General features: G+C 51.4%; 1 protein-coding gene across 1 annotated transcript in view; it reads right to left on the bottom strand.

The window, feature by feature from the left end:
- FADS2 (fatty acid desaturase 2) overlaps window positions 1–22,346 on the bottom strand; it is a 39,123-nt gene extending 16,777 nt beyond the window's left edge. Inside the window, exons 1-5 of the mRNA XM_030810928.1 lie at window positions 21,754–22,346; window positions 12,563–12,673; window positions 9,927–10,124; window positions 9,733–9,834; window positions 2,277–2,402 (exon numbers count right to left, since the gene is read on the bottom strand). Coding sequence (XP_030666788.1) covers window positions 2,277–2,402; window positions 9,733–9,834; window positions 9,927–10,124; window positions 12,563–12,673; window positions 21,754–21,960 — 744 coding nt within the window. The 5' untranslated portion in view covers window positions 21,961–22,346. The remainder of the gene's footprint in view (window positions 1–2,276; window positions 2,403–9,732; window positions 9,835–9,926; window positions 10,125–12,562; window positions 12,674–21,753) is intronic.
- Between the last annotated feature and the right edge of the window lie 1,603 nt (window positions 22,347–23,949).

Genomic DNA, 23,949 nt, shown 5'->3' with positions numbered 1-23,949 from the left:
TTGTGGAACGCATTAGTGGGGCTTTTATTCAAAAGAAATTATGGGCCGGGCACGGTGGCTCACACCCGTAATCCCAGCACTTTGGGAGGCCGAGGCGGGCGGATCACGAGGTCAGGAGTTCAAGACCAGCCTGGCCAACATGGTGAAACCCCATCTCTACTAAAAATGAGAAAATTAGCCAGGCGTGGTGGTGGGCACCTGTAATCCCAGCTGCTTGGGAGGCTGAGGCAGCAGAATCACTTGAACCTGGGAGGTGGAGGTTGCAGTGAGCCAAGATCACGCCACTGCACTCTAGCCTGGGCAAGAGAGTGAGACTCTGTCTCAAAAGAAAGAAAGAAAGAAAGAAAAAGAAAGAAAGAAAAAGAAAGAAAAAGAAAGAAAGAAAGAAAGAAATTATGAATTACTAACACTCAATTTGTCTATCTTATAAAATAATGTAGGTCCTGTTATGGTTCAGAAATATAACAGAATACCATATGGCTAGAGGGAGATGAGACCCGTCTACATGAACTGGGGGGAAGGGCATCCACATTCGCAGAGGTGGCAAGTTGCAGGATACAAAGTAGAATTTTTTTGTTTTTTATTTTTTTATTTTTGAGACAGAGTCTCGCTCTTCTGTCCCTGCTGGAGTGCAGTGGTGCAATCATAGCTCATTGCAGCCTTGAGCTCCCAGGCTCAAGTGATTCCCCCACCTCAGCCTCCCCTGCACCTGGGACCACAGACGCACACCACTACACCTGGCTAATCTTTTGTATTTTTTGCAGAGATGGGGTCTCACTATGTAGCCCAGGCTGGTCTTGAACTCCTGGGCTCAAGCACTTCTCCCACTTCAGCCTCCCAAAGCACTGGGATTACAGGTGTGAGCCACCACAGCTGGCCTAAAATTTTTGTTTGTAAAGAAACAGATATATGCATGTTTATATACACATAAAAATATCTAGAAGACTGTATAGCATCTTGTTAACAGTGGTTACCCTCAAGGGCATAAAATTTGGGGCAAAGGGGAGGTTTGACAGACTCACTTTTTTTTTCCTTTTTGAGACAGGGCTTTGCTCTGTTACCCAGGCTGGAGTGCAGTGGTGCGATCACAGCTCACTGTAGCCTCAACCTCCTGGGCTCAGCTCAAGGGATCCACCTACCTCAGCCTCCCCAATAACTGGGACTAGGCACGTGCTACCATGCCTGGCTAACTAAAAAAAATATATTTTTTTAGAGACAGGGTCTTGCTGTGTTGCCCAGGCTGAGACTCGTGTTTTAATTCTGGATATTTCTGTACTGTTTAACAGTTTATACCAAGTGTGTTCTATATTTGTAGTAATACAATGAACTAATATGAAAATAAAATGGTATAGTAAATGGAAGGCAATGGCCTAGCAGTCAAAAGGTCTGGGGCCTCACCCTAGACTGGCCACTAAATTATGTGACTCTCTCGGCTGGGCGTGTTGGCTCATGCCTGTAACACCAGCACTTTGGGAAGCCGAGGCAGGCAGATCATGAGGTCAGAAGTTCGAGACCAGCCTGGCCATGGTGAAACCCCGTCTCTACTAAAAATACAAAAATTAGTTGGCATGGTGGCACATGCCTGTAATCCCAGCTACTTGGGAGGCTGAGGCAGGAAAATTGCTTGAACCCAGGAGGCGGAGGTTGCAGTGAGCCAAGATTGTGCCATTGCACTCCAGCTCTGGGCAACAGAGCAAGACTCCAACTCAGAAAAAAAATAAATAAATTATGTGACCCTGAACATGTTCCATCCTCTCGCTGACCTTCAATTTCTCATCCACTGGTGAAGCAGATTGGACCAAACCATGTTGAGGCTCCTCCCAGTGTACAGGATGATGATTCTCCAAATAAGGTTTTCTCAACATGAGCTAGTCGGTTGGCAACCAAGCTTGAGCCCCTGAAATCCTGCCTTCCTGCTGAACTGGAACAAGATTTCCCTCTACCCTGGGAAGAAACAAGCCAGAAAATGCTCTTCCTGGCCTAAGGGTAGGAGGGAGGCATCTACCATTCTAATGAGGAGCTGCGTCCATATTTACAAGTGAGGCCATTCCACATACATTCCAGCCGGAACAATTCAGGGTACCTAGGAGAGGTATCTGTGTAGCAGGAGATGTGGACCGGCCTGGCTGAATGTCAGCTCTCTAGGCTTCCTTCCCTGCTCCCTGCTCAGGCCAAACACTTCCTAGGTCAACACCATCTCCCTAGTTGTACCTCGATGGGCTACCATTCGCCCAGGACAAACACTTCCTAGGTCAACACCATCCCCTTAGACGTACCTCGATGGGCTGCCATTCGCCCAGAACAAACACGTGCAGCATGTTCACATCGGGATCCTTGTGGAAGATGTTAGGCTTGGCATGGTGCTGGAAGTGGCGATGATTCCACCAGTTGGCAGAGGCACCCTGTGGGGAGAGAGGGGTGGCCATGCAGGCCACCAGGGAACCGAGCTCGCCTGTGACAGGCCCTGCTTAGGAGCAGTTCCCAGAACCTTCAACCCTCGGGGATAGCACCTCAGGCCCCTACAAGGTCAGAATCCAGCCCTGCTATGACTGAGCTCAGAGCATGGGCCAGCCCCAGATGGAGCGAAGTCACTTTCTCTCTCTAGGCTTCAGTTTCCCCGATCATAAGAAGATGATGGCGGATGAGGCGTGCTGCTGTGGGACCACATGGTGAGCGCACCAGCAGGTGTGGGAGCCAGTCTCTACCTCTCCGCCACCAGGTGTGGAGCCAGAGCTGTGCAAGGTTTCAGGGACAGCGAGAAGTGGTCCCTACTATGTGGCCCAGAAATCTCCCTCCTGAGTGTATATCCAAGAGAAGTGAAAACACCAACTCATAGAGGAGTGTTCACAGCAGCATTCTTCAAAAGAATCAGAAGAGCAAAAACAACACAAGTGTCCATCAACAGATGAGTGGGTGAATGAAATGCAGACTATCCACACAATGGAATATTGTTTGGCTGTGCCATAAAACAGAACGAATGACTGACACTTGCTACAACACAGATGAGCCTGGAAAACACGCTAAGGGAAGGAAGGAGCCACAAAAGACCACATATCGCATGATTCCACCGACATGAAACATCCAGAATAGGGAAATCTATAGAGACAGAAAGTTAAGCAGTTGTGTAGGGCTAGGATTGGGGTAGGGGAGGGAGTGAGGGGGTTGGGATGTGATGGCTAAGAAACGTAGGGTTTCTTTTGAGCATAATGAAGACGCTCTAAAATTGACTGTGATGATGGTTGCATAAATCTGTGAATATACTAACAGTCATTGATTTGTCTACTTTAAATGGGAAAACTGGCTGGGCGCGGTGGCTCACACCTGTAATTCCAGCACTTTGGGAGACAGAAGCGGGTGGATCACTTGAGGTCAGGAATTAGAGACCAGCCTGGGCAACGTGGTGAAACCCCGTCTCTACTAAAAATACAAAAATTAGCCAGGCGTGGTTGTGGGTGCCTGTAATCCCAGCTACTTGGGAGGCTGAGGCAGGAGAATCACTTGAACCCGGGAGGCGGAGATCACACCACTGCACTCCAGCCTGGGAGACAGAGCAAGACTCTGTTTAAAAAAAAAAAAAAAGGGAGAACTGTATCTCAATAAAGGATTTGGAGAGCGCAGTTGTGCTGCTATGCTGAGGGTGGGTCCTGAGATTCATGTCACCTCCCAGGAGGGCTGGAGGGAGGGCTTAACAAACAACTGCTAACATGAGCAAGAAGAATTTTCCTGTTTCTAACACTCAAATAGGATCCCATGAGACAAGACGCATAACATGGATATTTCTTTTGAGGCCGCAGGTGTCCGTCTCCTCAGCTCAGAGTTATGGCCCTCAACAGTTGCCCAGCGACAGATGAAACAAAACACACTTTCCTGACCCTTTGGCATCACGACTATCCTGGTGAACTGTTGCCGGATCAATGCTTTGGCTAAGGGTCTGCAAAAAATGCCTATCTGCTAAACAAACATTTTACTTGGGAGATGCTTTTGGCACACACAGTCTATGGACACTAATAGCCATGGGTGGGAACAGCAATGGACAGCTGTGGCCTTTGCAGTGACCTCAGGGCCCTGGAAATTGGCAGGCCTCAAAACCCATGAGAGAGAGAGAGAGAAAAAAAAAAAAGTCAGAGAGTGAAAGCTTAGAGGCTTCACTTTGGGAGGCCGAAGCGGGTGGATCACTTGAGGTCAGGAGTTCAAGGCCAGCCTGGCCAACACGGAGAAACCCCGTCTCTGCTAAAACTACAAAAATTATCTGGGCGTGGTGGCGGGCACCTGTAATCCCAACTACTCAGGAGTCTGAGGCAGGAGAATCCTGTGAACCCAGGAGGCCAAGATCATGCCAACTTCACTTTAGCCTGGGCAACAGAGCAAGAGTCCATCTCAAAAAAAAAGGAAAGAAAGAAAGCTTAGAGGCTTGAGGAATCAAATGACACATTTGTGTTTGTTGTCAAAAGGAACAAAATTCCTGGGAAGAATCAAATTGAAAGATCTCTGGCACAAAGAAACTGAGGAGCAAGGCATGAAACAAGTAAGCGTGATGTTTGGAGGATACCAACCCAGAGATGTTTATTGAACAAATAGATGGAGGAAAGCAAGACGGGCCGACAACAAGGAGGCAGTGAGGTGGGCAGTCCTGGTTCTCCCTGGACTTGGGATGAGATGTAATGAAAGCATTTTTTGTTCGTGCTATTCCTCTGCTATGATTCTCTTCCATTCTTTTTTTTTTTTTTTTTTTTGAGACAGAGTTTCGCTCTTGTCGCCCAGGCTGGAGTGCAGTGGTGCAATCTCAGCTCACTGCAACCTCCACCTCCCAGGTTCTCCTGCCTCAGCCTTCCGAGTAGCTGGGATTATAGGCGCCTGCCACCATGCTCAGCTAATTTTTATATTTTTAGTAGAGATGGGGTTTCACCATGTTGGCCAGGCTGGTCTCAAACTCCTGAACCCAGGTGATCCGCCCACCTCGGCCTCCCAAAGTGCTGGGATTACAGGCATGAGCCACCACACCCAGCCTCTCTTCCATTCTTCTTTGCCAGGTGAAGCTGGGCTTGTCCTTCAAGAGCCCCTCCTTCCGGGCACCGGGAAGCCCATCTTGCCCGGGAACAATGGCCAGTTCCATGTTCCCAGAATGTGGTGCAGATGTTGCCTACCCTAAGCCAGCTGTAGTGCTGTGCCTGGGAGGTGAACCAAGAGACAAAGCCCTTGTCCTCACGGAGCTGCAAGGGAGGGTCTGGCCTCATCACACCAAACCAAACTGAGCTGGGGCCAGGAAAGCTAAGTGTCCACGCAGCCGGAGAAGTTGGCCAGGCAGAGTGAGGGGTGCTTTCCTGACAGAGGGAAGAGCCTAGGGGAGGCCCTGGGAGAGGAAGGGGGAGTGTGGAATGTTCCAGAAGCCAGAGGAAAGCTCCTCGGTATAACTGTGACCAGCAGTGCTGGGTGGAGCCGTATCAGAGCCTGAGGCAAAAAAAAAAAAAAAGTGCACTCCTGGCTTTAATGGAAGAAAACTCATCAATAACGTTTTCAAAGGCTACTTTTTGCCTTATTTCATTTTCTTTCTTTTCTCTCTCTTTTTTTTGAGATGGAGTCTTCCTCTGTCACCCAGGCTGGAGGGCAGTGATGCAGTCTCGGCTCACTGCAACCTCTACCTCCCGGGTTCAAGTGATTCTCCTGTCTCAGCCTCCCAAGCAGCTGGGACTACAGGCATGTGCCACCACGCCCGGCTAATTTTTTGTATTTTTAGTAGAGACGGGGTTTCACCGTGTTAGCCAGGATGGTCTCGATCTTCTGACCTTGGGATCTGCCTGCCTCGGCCTCCCAAAGTGCTAGGATTACAGGCGTGAGCCATAGCACCCAGCCTCATTTCATTTTCAATGGAAAGAATTGCTGAGTTTGATGGCTTCTGTCAACCAAACGATTAGCTTGAATAATTTTTATTTTTATTTTTAATTTTTGAGATGGAGCCTCACTCTGTCACCCAGGCTGGAGTGCGGTGGCACGATCTCGGCTCACTGCAACCTCCATCTCCCTGGTTCAAGTGATTTTCCTGTCTTAGCCTCCCGAGCACCCTCGCCTGGCTTATTTTTGTTTTTTTAGTAGAGACAGGGTTTCACCATGTTGGCCAGGCTGGTCTTGAACTCTTGACCTTAAGTGATCTACCTGCCTCAGCCTCCCAAAGTGCTGGGATTACAGGCATGAGCCACCACACCCAGCCAAGCCACCTCGCCCGGCTAAGCCACCTCGCCCAGCCTTAACTAATTTTTAATTACATTCAACTGAAGCAAAAGCATAATAAGTGCTGTTTTGGTATAAATAAAGCATTTACACTTAGAATGTTATGACTTTTAATACATCAACTTCTTCACTGTTAAATACTTTTTCAACTACTTTAATGCTCTGGAAAAAAAATCAACCATTAAAAAATGACACACGAAAATGTTTAGAGGGTTCATGTTTTTCCATTTGCCTCAGTTCATCCTGATCTTTATTTAAAATTTTGATGTTTTGTTCATTGTGGATTCTTTTGCATTAATTTTGGTTTTTTAAAAAACATATTGCAGGCCGGGCGCGGTGGCTCATGCCTGTAATCTCAGCACTTTGGGAGGCCAAGGCAGGTGGATCACCTTAGGTCAGGAGTTCAAGACCAGCCTGGACAACATGGAGAAACCCCGTCTCTACTAAAAATACAAAAAAATTAGCTGGGCATAGTGGTGCACACCTGTAATCCCAGCTACTCGGGAGGCTGAGGCAGGAGAATCACTTGAACCCGGGAGACAGAGGTTTCAGTGAGCTGAGATCACGCCATTGTACTCCAGCCTGGGCGACAAGAGTGAAACTCCATCTCAAAAAACAAAACAAAACCACATTGCATTAAAACATCATTTATCTTGATAACGGAATTTGTCTGGTGTCCCCTTAGATTTTATACCCTAAGCGAGTGCCTTGCTTGCTTCACCCTAATCCTGGCCCTGGTTGCCTAAGATGAGGCTGCAGAAAGTCTGGTGATGTCCATTTCCAGATGCAGCGCCCAGATGTTACTGGGCCTTTCAGCTTGCATTTATTTATTTAGAGACAGTGTCTCACTCTGTCACCCACGCTGGAGTGTAGTGGCACCATCACAGCTCACTGCAGCCTTCAAATCCCAGGCTCAAGCTATCCTCCCGCCTCAGCCTCCCCAGTAGCTGGGACTACAAGCATGCACCACCACCCCCGGCTAATTTTTTTATTTTTAGTAGAGACAGGGTCTTGCTATGTAGCCCAGGCTATTCTCAAACTCCTGGCTTCAAGCAATCCTCCTGCCTTGACCTCCCAAAGCGCTGAGGTTATAGGCATGAGCCACTGTGCCTGGCCAAAGTTTGCATTTTATCCTAGGTACAGTGCTGAACTACGAAAGAGATCACGCTTTGGAAGAAATGTCCACTGGGCATGACACGGGCTGAAGGCAAACAGAAGGTCAGGATGTGGAGAACTCCCATTAAATCCCATTAGCAGTGCAGCCAACAGGAAGAAGGGGGTCCCAGCCTCTCACAGCCCCTGGTAACCTACTCACAGGTCTCTCCAGCTTGTGCTAAGACATCTGAGTTGGCAAGGCCCTTGAGGACCTCCCTGTAGCCAGTCCCCTTTTTCCCAGTGATGGGAAGAGACAGAGACCTACAAGATTTGTCTCCATGGCTGTGCACCTGACGAGTGCTAGAGCCAATTTCAGGCAAGCTTGACCTCCTTGCTCTGGGGCACCCCTGAGTGAGCCGCATGTCCATGTCCTTGGCCTGGCTCTGTGACACAGCACCAAAGACACAGCCAGTGGGGGTTGGTGGGCCATGAGTGGAGCCCACATCCCCAAGCCCAAAGACCCTGTTTGCTGTCATTCACATTCTACGTGGAGACCAGTCCTCTGTCCTGGCCCCATCTCCCGCCTGACGCAAGAGCCGTGCTCTGGGGCCCCTCAAAGACTGAGGGCAATTGGACAGGAACAGTACCCCCTGCCAGGCCCCTGCCCAGAATCTGGAAGCAGGACACAGCCCATCTTTGTTAAGTGTGTGGGGGCTAACATGGGTCAGGAGTTAAATGTTACTTTGCCATACTGAGGGGGGTTTGATCCAACAGAGAAGAGTATAAAATGAAACAAAGCACTCCACTATGTGCACCCTCTCCCTTTGCCCCTGAGATTCTGGACAGAGACCAGGTTCTCAGGCCACTTCAGGCTCAGGGCCAGGCAAGCTGCTCACTGCGAAACTGGTGACCAGCTCGGGGTGGTTGGCCACCAATGGTATCTGCAGCCGGCAAGCCAAGGGCCCCGTTGCGGTCTGGGTGGAAGAGGGGATAAGCTACACCCAACATGTAGCTATTCCCTCACCAGGGTGTGGAGGGATGGAGTCTTTAGGACCCAGCTTTTCTCAGGAAGCAGGTACTGTTGGGTCGGGCTGGGATGGGGATAGTCTATTTCAGAGAGCAAGTTGGCAAAGACTCATTTTCAAAACTGAGGAGATAACGCCTGTTAGATCGGAACAAGGCAGTTGGCAATTCCAGCTTGTCTTTCTACAAACGTGCTGAGACCCTGTGGTCTGCTTCCTTATCTAGGGGGAGGTGAGAGTGGAACTTCCTTAACTCCTGCGCTTCTAACGACTTTTGTCCTTTGGGCCAGCTGATCATTCCATAGTTTGGTGTCCCCTATCTGAGGCCTTATAGGATGACTTTTACTTTTGTACCCCGCTTATTTCCAAAGAATATTTGAAGTGGCTTAAGATAAAAGACTCATATATAACAGAAGGCTAAAATAAGGATAGAAGCATAAATGCCAGATGAGGAAGGAGAGAATGGGGGCACCAAAAACACAGACTAAAGATAGTTGCTGTTTCAAATGCTGCTTTGTACCTCTTGGCTTCTGAGGGGAAGAGAGGAACATAATGTGTTTCTTTTTTTTTTTTTAAGAGATGGGGGGGTGGTCTCACTATGTTGCCCAGGCTGGTCTCGAACTCCCGGGCTCAAGCCATTCTCCTGCCTCAGCCTCCCGGGTGGCTAGGATTACAGGTGCATGCCACCACACCCAGCACAATGTATTAAAGAGCTCACATCCCCAGTGAAAGGAAGCATACCAACTCATCAAAAAAGACTGCTACAGGCCGGGCGTGGTGGCTCACGCCTGTAATCCCAGCACTTTGGGAGGCCAAGGCAGGTGGATCACAAGGTCAGAAGTTTGAGACTAGCCTGGCCAACATAGCAAAACCCCATCTCTACTAACAATACAAAAATTAGTCAGGCATGGTGGCGGGTGCCTGTAATTCCAGCTACTCGGGAGGCTGAGGCAGGAGAATTGCTTAAACCTGGAGGTGGAGGTTGCAGTGAGCCAAGATCACACCATTGCACTCCAGCTTGGGTGACAAGAGCAGGACTCTGTCTCAAAAAAAAAAAAAAATACTGCTACTTTACTGTCCCCAAACAAAAACAGATTGTTAGATGAGTCCTTAGCTAAGGAACATCAAACAGTACAATCTGCTGAGCCAACAGACAAGAAACGTGTGTGCCTGTCTTCATAATGAGTAGTACACTGTGTCTTTGTGGTTTGGACCTGATCCAGAGACGGGGCTCAGGAAGGCAGCAGAATGGAGAGTCACCATGGCCCTCAGCATAGGCACACCTGCCTTGTCACCCTGTAGCCTCAGAACACTGAGCAGAGAGGAATCCTGGTCCCTCTGTCTCAACTGCTGTCCAACAGGACAGATGCCCAGGGCTGCTGACACTTACCTTTAAGTGGCCAATGACGAACTTGTGGACAAGGTGGTTCCACTTGGGTTTTCTGTAGACAGACAGGTGGCCATAATCGTGTTGCAGCCATCCAGCTTGGGCCTGGGGAGAGAGGGTCACACATGCTGTCACAGCCTCAGCAAACAGGCACCAGGCCTCTGTCGGCTGGTGGAGGTGAGGGTGTCACGCCTCACCTGAGAGGTAGCAAGAACAAAGGCCGTAATGAGGGTAGGAATCCAGCCATTGCCAAAGTAAAAGACAGTGAACCACGCAATGCTCTCCAAGGCGATGATGTGGGCCAGGAGGAGGAGGAAGAACACGTGGTTGGTCTTGAACAGGTTCATGTCCTCAGCCGTCTTCCTCAGGGCCCGGAAGTCCTCAGTGATCTTTGACTGTTGACCAAGAGCACAGGGAAAGGAGTCAGCCACCAGCCACTCTGGAGGGAACATAGGTCTCGGGCTGCCGTTTCAACAGCCAATGCACAACCCAGAGAAGCTGTGGCAAGAGGGGGCCAAGCCACAAGCCTCGACCCTCCAGGAGTCCCTACAATAGCTGCTGTTACCACATGCCCTGCACAGCCCTGGGGCCTGTATATTTGTCCCAGCTAGGTAAGAGTGACAGAGAAAGGCTTTGACTCAAAAGCTTGCATTTTATACACCCTGTGTTCATAGCAGCTCTATTCACATCAGGAAAAAGGTAGAAACAACCCAAAGATCTCGTGATGTATGAATGGATCAACAACACATGGTCTATCCATGCAATGGAATATTACTCAGCCTTGAAAAGGGAGGAAATCCTGACACACGCTACAACATGAGTGAACTTTGAAGACATCATGCTAAAGGAAACAGGCCAGTCACCAAAGGACAAATATTGTATGATTCCATATACAGGAGGTCCTTGGAGAGGTCAAATTCAGAGACAGAAAGTAGAATGGTGCCTGCCAGGGGCTGAGAGGTGGGAGAATGAGGAGTGAGTGCTTAATGGATGTGGAATTTCAATTTGGGGAAGATGAGAACTGGGTGGTGGTGATGGTTACATAACAGTGTAAATGTGCTCATTTAATGCCACTGAACTGTACACGTCAGTACACTAAAATGGTTAACCACACCTTTTTAAAAAAGAAAACTTTAATCCCAGCACTTTGGGTGGCCGAGGCAGGCAGATCACCTGAGGTCAGGAGTTCAAGACCAGCCTGGCCAACATGGTGAAACCCCATCTCTACTAAAAATACAAAAATAGTCAGGCATGATCATGGGCGCCTGTAACCCCAGCTACTTGGGAGGCTGAGGCAGGAGAATTGCTTGAACCCGGAGGCGGAGGTTGCAGTGAGCCGAGACCGTGTCACTGCACTCCAGCCTGGGTAACAGGAGCGAAACTCCGTCCAAAAAAAAAAAAAGAAAGAAAGAAAAGAAAAAGAAAATTTGCATTTTCCACCACCCAACAGAGTACCACTTGCTCTGTGCACACTGTTGGGTCTTGAGGGGTTGAGTTGGGGGCAACACAAACTAGTGCAGGAGGGCGAGCTGAGGCAGGCTGGAGGGGGCTGTGAGCCTCGGGCGCGTGGAGCCAGGGAGGCAAAGCAGAGTCAAGGAGGCCCCTGGGAACACAATGGCATTGTGAGGAAGAAGGAACTTGGGACAAGAGGCAGGGGCAGGGCCGGACGGTGAGGTGAGTGGATACAAGGAGAGGAGCGGTACCCACAGGGCATGACCAGGGTGCTGTGAAGGGTGGTTCTGGTGGTGCCTGGTGGGAGCTTGGATGCTAAGTGGTGCAGGATCTGCAGCAGAAAGGGAGAGCAGTGGACAGAGCCGAGGAGCAAGGCCATGGAGGAGGGAGCTACAGGGCAGGACAAGCAAAGCTGGAGAAGCTGCAGGCCAGGAGGTGCTGGGGGTGAGAGTGGGAGATGGACCCACTTGCGAAGGAGGCAGGAGGGGACAAGCATGGGCTGGCATGGGTACGGGGCAGGTGATCTCATGTGCCATGGAGGGAAAGGTGAGAGGAGGGGCATTGGCCTCTGGAGGACCTGCAGGGTAGCCTGCAGCTCATCAGGAAAGCCAGAGGCAATGGGGGCGGTGGGGGACTGGCCAAGAGGCCAGGCCAGGAGAGACCCTGGTCCTGGCCTGGCTCTGCTAAGCAGAGGAGTCCAGCCCAGACTGGCAAAAAGAGGAGGAAGAGCTTGCTGAGGCCAGGGTGGGACTTCCATGACCACCCTGGTCACGGCCTGTGGGTACCACTCCTCTCCTTGTAACAACTCTCCTCCCCGTCCTGCCCTGCCCCTGCCTCCTGTCCCAAGTTCCTTCTACACCGCTCCACCATTTACATGGGGACTTCATTGTTGGACAAAACAGCCCATGAGACCTCAGGGGTTGCTATTTTCACACACTGCTGTCCTGGAAGCCCAGCACTCAGGGGGGCGTCTGACCCGTAGACAACGAACAGATGACCAGGGAATGGTCATTCTTTCTCAAAGAGGAGCCCCGGACCACACATCCCAAAGCCACTCTTGTCTTCAAATGACATTTTTCAGTGTTTCTGTCCTGTCTTTCTCCTAGATTGTCACCCGGCACCTTTCTGGAAAGGGATGGAGGAGAAGGAAAATGAAACTGGCCAGGAGGGAGGAGACGCCACTAGCTGTTGTCAAACCCCGGCTCCCAGGGAGGCTCTGAGGCCCTCCCTGACCACAGGTGATCCACAGTGTCTCCTCCAGGACAAAAGCACCCCTGCCTCAGCCCCAGTTACTGGTCCTGGGGTGAGGGGAGCCTCTCTCAGACTCCCAGCCACCCCCAGCCTCGTCCCCACCCCCACCCAGGTTGCAAGCCCGACTCACGTTCTTGCCATGGTCCTGGCTGGGCTCCTCCGGGGCCAGTTCACCAATCAGCAGGGGTTTCAAGAACTTGCCCACGAATTCCAGGTCAGGGTGGAAGGCGCGGAAGGCATCCTGGAGAGCAGAGGGCAGTGGCGAGGCTGAGACCCGACCTCTGTCTGCTCTCGGGCCCCAAGGAGGACAGTGCTCACCAGCAACAGCTCCATGTGTGCACCCAGACACCAAATGGGGTCTCCTGTGATCTGGCCCCAAATGCCGTCTCCAGCATTTTTCCAGGACAGAGCCCTCAGTGCCCAGCGCCAATGGCAATAGCCACCTGGGCTTCTGTGCTGGTGCAGGCATGCTAAACTCCCCAGGGGTTTGTGAAAAGATGCATAGGCTGCCTTTGGGCAGGTCGGGAAATGGTGACCCTCCAGGAAGGCGCACCAGGCAGACACGGGGCTCAGGGAGAACTTGAGCCTCGACTGCTCGGGGGCTGAGTGCCTTGCATGGTGCACAAACCGCACCACCCACCATCTCTTATCAGTTCCTCACCTACATGTCCAGGGTTATCAATGAAAAGGACAAGACGGAATATGACCATGGCACTGGAAATGTGCTGTGATAAAGTAAACAAAAAAATAAACACAGAATTATGTAAAAAGCATTCCTGAAAAAAAGCCTAGGAGGATCTAGGCTATCATGACACCTTAAGGTAGTTGGATTATGCCTTGCTTTATTTTCATTACTTTCCAAACTCTAACACTGCTATAATGACACACATTTTACTCTTTTTTTCCCAATTATAAAGTAAAAATGTGCTGAGTTTTGGCCAAGTTAGAAAAGGCACAGCAGAATAAAGAGGAAAATAAATATCACCCAGAAAGTGATCATTATTGCTAATATTTTAGCATTTTTCCTTCCAGCTTTTTTCTATACATATTATGCATATTACATGAATTATCTCATAAAAAATCTAGTATTTCTGTTAGAGATGAGCCAGCACCAGGCACCCCTGAGGAGATGCAATAGAATGTCCCAGTGGTGAACACTGTTTAATCTGCATCAAATCAAACTTCCAAACATTGGTAGGACTGGCAAACCAGTCAAACTCCACCATGAGAAGCAATCAGAAAAGTCAATATAGCTGGGGAAAAAATACAAGTTTGTGGAAAAAAAAAAGTATGGAAGCATAGTCTAGATTAAAAGAGACTAAAATGATATAAAAACTGCAACTCTTGACCGGTCGCAGGGGCTCGTGCCTGTAATCCCAGCACTTTGGGAGGCAGAGGCAGGAGGATCACTTGAGGCCAGGAGTTCAAGACCAGCCTGAGTAACATAGCAAGACCCCTGTCTCTACTAAAAATAAATAAAATTAGCCAGGCGTGGTGGCCTGCACCAATAACTCCTGTTACTTGGGAGGCTGAGGCAGGAAGATATAATAAGCAATGATGGTGCCACTGCACTCCAGCCTGGGCAAAAGAGTGAGACCCTGTCTCAAAAAGCAAACAGGACGGGCACAGTGGCTCATGCCTATAATCCCAGCACTTTGGGAGGCCGAGGCAGGGGGATCACCTGAAGTTAGGAGTTTGAGATCGGCCTGGGCAACATGGTGAAATCCCACCTCTGCTGAAAATACAAAAATTAGCCAGGTGTAGTGGCGCACGCCTGTAATCCCAGCTAGTCAGGAGGCTGAAGCATGAGAATCCTTTGAAACCAGGAGGTGGAGTTTGCAGTGAGCCAAGATTGCACCACTGCACTCCAGCCTGGGCGACAGGGTGAGACTTTGTCTCAAAAAACAAACATTAAATCCTGCAATTCTTTAATGTGAAAGGCTCTCACTTGAAGGAAAAAAATAAGTTATACCAGATTTTTCAGTGGTTGAATGAGAAAAAATGAATATGGACTAGATATTCGATCATTTCAAGGAATTACTATTAATTTTCTTAGATGTGACAAAGATACTGTGATGATGTTAGAGCATCTCTTCCTTTTTCTTCGGAAATGATGAAGATCTTAGGGATGTGATCACGTAATGACGCAGCTTATTTTCAAAAGGCAACTGCACATGTGTAAAGAGGAAAAACGCAAATGTGGCAAAATGTTAAGACTAGTGAATCTTGGTTGAGGATACACAGGTGTTTGCTTGTTCTTTCAACATTTCTGGATGTTGGGAAAATTTCAAAATTAAAAAGAAGAGGGGGCTGGGTGCGGTAATCCCAGCACTTTGGGAGGCCGAGGCCAGAAGTTTGAGACCAGCCTGGTCAACATGGTGAAATCCCGTCTCTACCAAAAATACAAAAAAAAAAAAAAAATTAGCCGGGTATGGTGGCACACACCTGTAATCCCAGCTACTTGGTAGGTTGAGGCAGGGGAATTGCTTTAGCCAGGGAGGTGGGAGATTGCAGTGAGCTGAGATCGTGCCACTGCAGTCCAGCCTGGCGACAGAGCAAGACTCCATCACACACACAAAAAAAAAGTGTTGGGGGGAGGTGGAGAAAGTGCTAACCACTCCTGGAAATCTTTTCACCCCCACACGTAAGGATCTCCCAAGGGTAACTGCCAGTCTCCCATCATCACCTTACTGCATCCCTGGCATCAAGTCCTTTGCTTGGTCTTTGTTCTATTTGTGTCTAGAACAGACTGACAAAGCAACACTTGGTGCAGGAGAAAACTGGGCCCACGGTTTTTTAAAAAAATGCCTGTTACCTACTAGCCAAGCAGAAAAGGGATGGTAGCAGAGGATCAGGTCAAGTGTATTTTCAGGGAAAAGAGATGTGCTGTTCCAGGGCCCTGGGGAGGCAGGGAGGAGGCCCTGGGGAAGCAAGTAGAAGGCCCTGGGGGCAGGCAGGGAGGAGGGCCGGAGGGCAGGCAGGGAGGAGGCCCAGGGTGCGGGCAGGGAGGAGGCCCAGGTTGCAGTGGTGACCAGCTTTGCCAGCTCTGGGTGGGGTGATCAGTCCCCACGAGAGCCTCAGCCGCCTATGCAAAATGAGCAAGGCCCTGGGAGAGGCCTGGAGGAGCTGCCAAAGTCAGGGCCCAGGGCTGGGCCTGAAAAAGCCCCTTCATTGGTCCTCCTCACATCACACCACGGCCTTTGAGAAATGAACAGGAAGTCCCTGGTAAGGCAGTTTCCTGAGAAGCAGCTGCAGTGGCTGATAACTAATGGATTCCTCTTGTCTCACTGAAAGGCAAGACTCAGTGGCTTGCAAATAGACTCATCTCTGCTCCTGCTGCCTCCCCACACCCGAACCCTGCAGTCTAGGTTCCAGCTCCAAGGGAGCAGACAGATGACAGAGTCCTGCCTTGACCTTGGTTGCTCCTCGGCCATTTCAAGAGGGCTCTCGGGCAGCCTCACCTCCCTGAGCCCAGGAGTAATGGGCATGCGCCAGGCAGGGAACCAGGAGTGTTGTTCATGTTACTCCCTTAGGCTTCAAGCCCCAACTTTTGAGATGAAGATGCAGGAGCACAAGGAAGCAAAGTCCTGGGCTCCAGGTGGCAGAGCCAGGATCAAATCCAGGTCCATCTGCCTCTAAGGACTCCCTTCTCACGTGCCACACACTTCCTGCTGTTTCAGAAGACCGAGCGGTCTGTTGGATCAGCTCCTTGCCCATGGTCAATGTGGCAACTTTCCGAGCAGGCCTGGTGTGGACCACCTTTGAACATACCACACTCCTTTCCACACCAGGGCTGCCTCCATTCGGGACTCAGCCTCAACATCACCCTCCAAGAGGCTTTTCCCAACATCACATCCAAAAGAGCTCTTCCAGCCCTGGGCCTTCCCTGGGTCATTGCCCTGTTAGATCTTCATAGCAGTCATCAAGGTTCGTCATCAGACCGCATGACGTACTCACTTGTTTATGGCCTGTGTCTCCCGCTGGAGCATAAGCCCCGGTTGGGAAGGCCTGCACCTGTCTTGTTCGCTGCAATAAACCCAGTGCCTGTAATGGGGCCTAATAAGATGGCTCACGAGGGAATGAATGGACCCAGGACCCCACAGCTGCACACACTCTGATCTCATACTTTCCCACTGTGCAGTCATGATCAGGCACTTGTCCTCTTCCGCGTTTCACACAACTTGGCTTCTGCCTCTGAAACACCAAAAGCCTTCTCCAGCATCCCCACGCTGGTTGTTGCTACAGCTGCCACCTGCTGAGGTGACACAGGCGAGCCACGGAGCCATGGGAGTGGCTTGCATACATCGGCCAGGAATCTTTACCAAACTTCGTGAGGCAGGTCCTTTTTTAGAGATAAGAAATGAAGCGTAGGTTGGCAGAGCCACCTGCCCACTGTCACACTCGGGAATGAGCTGAGCAGTTTGAGTCACATGTGGCTACCTTGAGCATTGCCTGCTATTCATACAAAGGCTTCCCTCAACATGAGCGTCCTCCTCCCTGAGAGTTGATTATATTTTGTCTCTCCCTTCACATTGCCATAAATGTGTCTCACACACAGGCAGAAAGTTCCCAGCACCTGCCGGGTTACAGAAATATCTGGCAGGTATAAGGCAGACCAGGATTCAAGGCAAGGGAGGGCCAACCCAAACATTGTCTTTGGACCAAGAATTGGAACCAGGCTCTATCGTCATGTAACAGGAGAGAAGCCAGAGACTTTTCAGGAAGAGGACCCGGGGCATGGGGAAGAGAAAGGATTGGTAAACAGGTGGAGAAAGCAGAGATGCACCCGCCTCGGCAGGGCAGGTGTGTGAGGTGGGGAGGTCAGAACACCCAGATTCTGAAAAGCATGTCACACTTCGCTCTTTGCCATTTCCTGCTTGTGCCATCGCCCAGTTCTGATGCCAGTGAACTTCCCCACAGGGACATTTTCCCTGCCCCTGCCCCACTCCGGGTACAACTCACAGTTGCTCGCCATCCACTGAGCACCTGGTGCCAGGATTTGTTTATTGCTGTGCCCATGTCCCCTGGGAAGCAAGGCTAATCTCTGATCGAATGCTGCACAACTGGGCACTTTGCCTAGGACTTGGGAAGTGCAGCACAGGCAAGCGCAGGGCATACAGTGCAGTAGGTGGCAGCCCTGTGGACCAGAACTTTATGGAACAAGTGATCTGAGAGTGTGGAGATGCACAGGAGGGACCCTCGCGTTCTCCAGTGGAAATGAAGAGCAAGACAGGGACGCTGACTTCCTTTCTGCAGCAGAGAGATGCAGGCAGGGCAGGAAGCCCCTATGCCAATGTCCCCTCCAAGGAAAGAAGCAATGGAGGCTGGTGGGGCAGTGCTCTGTGGCCAAACAGCCCCGCAGTGAGAGTCTTCCCCATAACACAGGGTCCACGCACTACCCTGAGGGCAGAAGGGCAGGGCTGCACAGCAGACAGGCCCCTACAAAGGCAACCTGGGCATGAAGAAATTGATGCCATTCACCACTTTCATCTCAGAACTGCTTCCTGGGGATGCTGAGGCTTCAGCCCCAGGAATTGGACAGCTCCCACCCAGATCTCAGCTGGGGAGATGGAGCTGGCCTCCAGGCCTGGGAATTCATAAAGCTGGGGCTGGAACCCAGGTCCCCTGCCTCTAAATACTACAACCCTCCTGCCCCGTGCAAAGGAGGCCAGAGTTCCAGTTTAGGTCTGTTGCGTTTTCACAAGAACAACATAGGAGCAGGTTGAAAGGTGGAACAAACCTCTGGTCTCTTCTCACCTTCCCTTGATTCTAAGAGGTCACCAATGCAGACGGGGCAGGAACAGTTGCTGAGACAAGGGCTAGGGGTAGGGGGCTGATGTCTAGACACAGAGGGTCCAGATCCAAGCCCCAGCTTGAGAGAGAGAGCAGGGGGAGCACATCCCACAGCTTCAGGTCTCTGTGAATAATTCATCTTTGTGTCTGGGCCCAGCTCAGAGCCATGGAGACACTCAATTAATGTTTGATGAATTGTTGCTGAAGATGAACATTTCTGCAGTGGTAGGACTGCTGTGAAAAGAGCAGACACGCTCTTAGGGCGTGGGTGAGGGTCCCTTTTGCCCACAGGAAGGAAAAGGCGAGAGAAGCACCGCAGTACCAAAGGGAAGAGATCAGAGGTAGAAACAGGAAAGGAAGGAAGGTGAGCTGGGAGGACTTGAGGTCACATCCTGAGTTTAAGTCTGAGCACTGTCACTTGAGCCAGGTTTGATATCTCAGAGCAATGAGAGATGCCTACGGGGCTAATCTGAGTACAAAATGAGGTGATACATGTGAATGTGTTTTGTAAGCTGCAAAAATCAAGCAACTTGTATTATTATAGGCGAGGCCAGGGTTTAGCTTCTGTGGCAGGACCACGTAACAGTTGCCCCATCCTTCTAGGGAGATGGATCCTGACTACCTGGATCTTTTCCTCTTCAGAAAAAAGAAAATGCCCCATTGAGGCCGCTGATTGTCCCGAGAATGGCTTCCTTGACTTCCAACCTGTTTCCAGCCTTGTATTAGGAATGACTGCACTGTGACGGGCTCAGAACATTGCCTGGGAATGTTCCAGGGAATCCAACCTGGCTTCTGATCAGTCCCTCCCCAAACTGTGCCTGGTCCATAAATTGTCACTCCTCATGCTCTGGGGGACAAACCGTCACCCCAAGGGGCAAAGCCACTTGCTCAACAGACTAGGCAAGGGTCTCTGGATTTCAGTAGGCTGTTCCTGCCTCTCTCTTTAGGTCCCCTTTCCACATGCCCCACCCACCCCATGCTGCTCAAGGCCTTTTTCCAACCTGGTCCTGGACAGTTTAAAAAAACAAAACAAAACAAAGAGAACCCAGCTGCTCACTCCACCATCACCATCATTCAACTTCGTATCCCCAGTTCATGTATTTCATGCCCCAAAAGTCTTATTTTAGAAGACAGGAAGCTCTGGGGACAGGGATTGCTTTTACGTGTTGCTACACCAAATAAAGCTAGCATAGATTTAAATTTTTTCTTCCAAATTCCTCTTTGCATACTTTCCATTCTAGCTGTTTCATAATCCTTGTTCTTATTCCCGTTTGCCTGATAACACCCCATTGCATTCATCTAGTGGTTACAGTTGCTGGGTGCTTTGCCACAAATCAATCGCGTTGAAACAGGTACAGGTGTACCTTATAGATGAGGAGATGGGGCTCAGTCAAGTGACAACACTTAGTGGATGAGCCCAGTAATGACATCTTTCTTCAGTTCTAGATCTGTTTGCAGCCCAGGTTGGCTCCCACTCTAGCTTATGAGAGTAACAAAGCAACTAACATCCAAGATACCAGATTTATAGTCCATGAAAGTTATACAGAAAGCACTGGAGCAGGACCAGAAATGAAGAGACTATTACATTTTTATGAGACAGAGAAAAGGTCAGGGAAGAGTAGGGCATTCTAGTCCTCTGCTAGGAGAAATGTGAGCACTGATTTTTGGAGGGAACTCAGTGTTAAGGTCAGGTAAGCACTGAGAACATCCAGAACAAGGAAGAAATAAATCAATCTGATATGGTAATTAAACCAGAAAGGTCAAGGCAATTGCCAGACTAAGCGCTCACATAAGAAAATATGTTTAACAATGTGGAATAATCATACCAAATTCATCTTATTTGACTTTTCCTTTTGGAAACTTTTTGGTGACGGCCTGGACAGGACAGGAAACTTCTACAATTTACCTATGAAATCAGAAACAGACCAGCCCAAGTCCAGCAACATACAGTGGAAGGATCCCAGCCAGGATCCCGAAGGTCCTTTACTTAGGAATTACCTTTACCCAACCTCCTCACTGGGCTGTGGAAAGGTCCAGGTGAGATCGCGCTGAAGGTACGTGAAACATACCCACCTAGGTTCTAAATAGCATCACAAACCCACTAGGCTTAAGCAATGTCCACAGGCAAGTAAAACAGGATGGGGCTGAAAGCTGTAGGGAATTTCAATATCGCTGACCTTCCCAATCTTAGATAAGCCCTGGCCCTGCTGGCCCATACCACCTGTCCATCGTCCAGCTTGGGTTATGGCAGCCTGGTCTGGCCTTCCCCTAGGCCTTTCTCCATGAGATGTAAGAGGTGGGGAAGTTAAGCATCGGGCCTACACAGCTTAGAGAGCAAAAGCCCACCAACAGTTCGGGGCATCCTAGACCTCCAGGTGGAATGATCTACGTCAAGTTCATCCCTCCTTTCTGCCTCTCTCCTATTCACTTTCCCCAATTTCTGTATCCCATCAGACCTTTTTTCTCTGCATCCAATTCACTACTTCCAAGAGCCGCCCTTTCTTCCCTCCTTTCCTCTGTTCTTTTCCCTCTGGCCCATTCGAATCCATGGGATACCAGCTGCACCTTTAAATAAATGCCGGGATTTCAGACTGGGGTCCCCGGTGCGGGTAGCTGGTGCGGGGTAATCACTGAGCCACGCATTTGGTGCGGGTAATGTGGGCAGCCATGGCTCTAGAGAGGCCCTCTACCTTTAGGAGTGCAAGATGAGGGAAGGGCGTTCTTGGCAGGATTTAAAAACAGAGAGCCATTGAGTTGAACGCCCGAGAGTAACCTCGAGTGCAGATGGACCTGTTGCCAAGCCAGTCTAGTGCTGCTAAATCCACCGGCTCAAGGCCTCACTCGACCTGGGCTTTGCAAACCCCAGGCCGTTCTCCTTCCACCAATCCCCGACGCCGGTCCCCAAGAAGGCCGGCTCGAGCTTGGGGTGAGTCTAGATAATCCCTGGAGCGTGGGAACCCGAGCTACTGGGCGGTTTTTCCCAGGCGGCCATTGAGGAACTTCTTAGACAAGAGTCCCAGCAGGAGCGATCCCCGGCCGGGGACGAGCTTTCCTTCTCGCCACCTAGTCTGGATGGAGAGTGCGGGACAAGCTCCGAGTTCCACACCTGGCTGCCTGAGCTCCCGCTCCTTTCAGCGGCGCGCAGAGGCGGCCATCTTCCCCGCTGGGGGCGCCAAAGCCGTCTGGCCCGAGCGCCCCCTTTGGGGACTCCCTGCCTCCGGACAAACCCCGAGGAAGGGGAGGACGCGTGGGTCCCGGCGCGTGCGGTAGATGCTGCCCTGTTCTCCACCGCTGGGACCTTCACCGCAGCGCCGCCTCCCCCGGTCCCAGATCCGGTCTCCACCCCAGTCGGCCCAGAGGAGGAGGAGGATTGGGGAGGGGGCACGAGTGCAATAGATGCACTTTCCTTCCCTACAGGACGTCCCAAGCTCCATTCAGCGCCAGAGGTCTGTTTGGCGCCCGGGGAGCCAGGGATCCTGACTCCGCCTGCAGCAGAGAAGGGTGGCTGGGGCGCCCCCAGACCCTTACCGTTGCATCTTCTCCAGCGTAGTGCCCGATGACCCGCTGGCCCCCCGGGTGCTGGATGGACCATTTGGTGATGTTGTAAACCTTGCGGTCAATGACTAGCCACCTGTCGGTGCGCAGGTTATGCTTCTGAATCTCCTCCCAGCTGAAGGTGGGCACCGACACCTCGCGCTCGGCGGCCCCCTCGCCCTGGTTCCCTCCCTTCCCCATGCTGCCTGCCGATTGTGATGCCCCGTGCACTGCGGCCTCCCGGCGCCGGCTGCTCGCTGCACAGACGGCTGCCTCCCAGCCGGTGTGTGCAGCCCGGGCCCTCTTCGCTTTCGGCTTTTGTCTTCTCCTACTCCTCCCACCGCGCCCCCTCCCCCAGCCTCCTCGCCTGCTCTCGGGAGTGTCCCTGCCTTCCTGGCGGAGGATCCCTGGCTTCCCAGTGCCCCCAAGCGGTCCCCTTCCTCCGCCCCTCCCTCAGCCCGCCCGCTATGGACTTTTGCCTCCAGTAAAAACTCCCCGGGAGCTCAGGGCCTCGACACCTCCTCTGCCCGCCCCTCCGGCTCCCCCCGCCTCGGGTTCCACATCCTCCCGCGTTCCCCGCCGCCCGGGTTTCCACAGCGATCAGCAGAGCGCCTGCACCAATCGGGTCGCGTCGCCCCGCCTGCCATTGGCCCAGGAGGATCTTTCGAAGGCCAGCGGGCTGGAGCGGCGGGTCCCCGGCTCCCCCGCCCTCCCGCGTGGAGTCGAGCCCTGCTGCGAGGCAGGCTACGTGTCCGACCTCCTCCCTCCCCCACTCTCCGGCCCCGGGCGCCGGAGGAGATCCTAGAGGAGATCGGGTGGGGGCGACGAATGGGCTCCGCGCGCTCCGGGGCGCGTGCGCGCACGGCCGGCGCTCTGGGGGTTTGCACCTGATGCAGGCACAAAGCCGGCGCGGCCACCAGGGTGCCAGCAAGCGTCCTGGCGGGTGGACGGGCGGGCTGCGGGGCACTCAACTCCAGGGCCGGCTTGGCTAGGTGACGCCCTTCCTTGGCGCGCGGCAGTCGAGACTCCAGTATCCCAGGTTGTCCGCGCCGTCCACATTCTGGCGCCTTTCTGCAACCTCCCTAGAGACACAAGCCGGCCTTGGATTAGAGGGCTTTGAACCCTCTAATCAGACAATCTTAGAAAAGAATTGAGGAACCTCTGCTCTGCTTTCTTGGGCTGGGCGCCATGGCTGCGGTGAGGGGGAAGAGAGGGGAAGGCAGAGGAAGGGGGCGACGAGGAACTTGCGCGGTCCTTGCCCTGGTCTCAGTAAGCTCAGTCTCTTTGGGAATCATAGAAGCAGACACATCATTGGGCAGTGATGTTGTACAGACTCCAGGAAATAAAGACTGCCGTATCAAAGGGATAGGGAGAGGGTTAAGTCTTTTAGGAGTGGGGCGAGAGGCAGGCCCCTCAGACCCCAGCTGGATGGGGCGGCTTAGTGCCTGGCGTCCTGGGGAAATGGGCCTGACTGCATCCGGAGGGCTAACGGGACACGTGGGAAGTAAGGATGAACAGAGCGGGTGGGGTGCACGAGGCTTGGGAATCACTAGAGGAGTTATAGGGCCCTCAGATTTCAGTGGGATTTACAGGTGCCTGTGTGCTAGCACACCCTAATCATTAGATTCTCATCACAGGCTGAGAGGTAAACAGAACCCATATTATTACATCTCACTTGAAAATGGAGAGCCTGAGATTGAGAGAGATGGTCAAACGGGCCCTGCCCTATCTAAACTTCACAGGGATGCAGAGGTGGTGGGGGGATCACTCTGCCCAACTGGTGGGGTTGTACTTGAGGGGGCAGACGGGCTCCCTTTCCTCACATTCACACAGTCCCCAACCTCTCCCATCGCATTTCATGCTGGTGTCAGCCCTGAGCATCCCTCATTCACTCCACAAACTGCAGACATAAAGACAGCAAGGCCTCTCTGTCTTTGAGTGGGAGCAGACATCCCAAACAAAGGCCTTCGGTACAAGATAAGAGGATGAAGCAAGACCTCCAGAGAGTACGGTGGCCTTGATGCCTGTCAAACGTTGACGGAAATGGAACCAAGAAAATTATTTTTTCAGAAATGGATTAACACACCATATAGATAACTTTAATGAACATTTGTAAAGGGTGTGGAGCTCAGAGCAAGGAGTGATATCTGAAAGGCAGAACCAGGGAGTATCTCAGAGAGGAGGCTTTGA

The sequence above is a fragment of the Nomascus leucogenys genome, chromosome 4, assembly GCF_006542625.1.
Source record: "Nomascus leucogenys isolate Asia chromosome 4, Asia_NLE_v1, whole genome shotgun sequence".
Classification (NCBI taxonomy): Eukaryota; Metazoa; Chordata; class Mammalia; order Primates; family Hylobatidae; genus Nomascus; species Nomascus leucogenys.
This window is presented reverse-complemented; position numbering and strand designations above follow the sequence as displayed.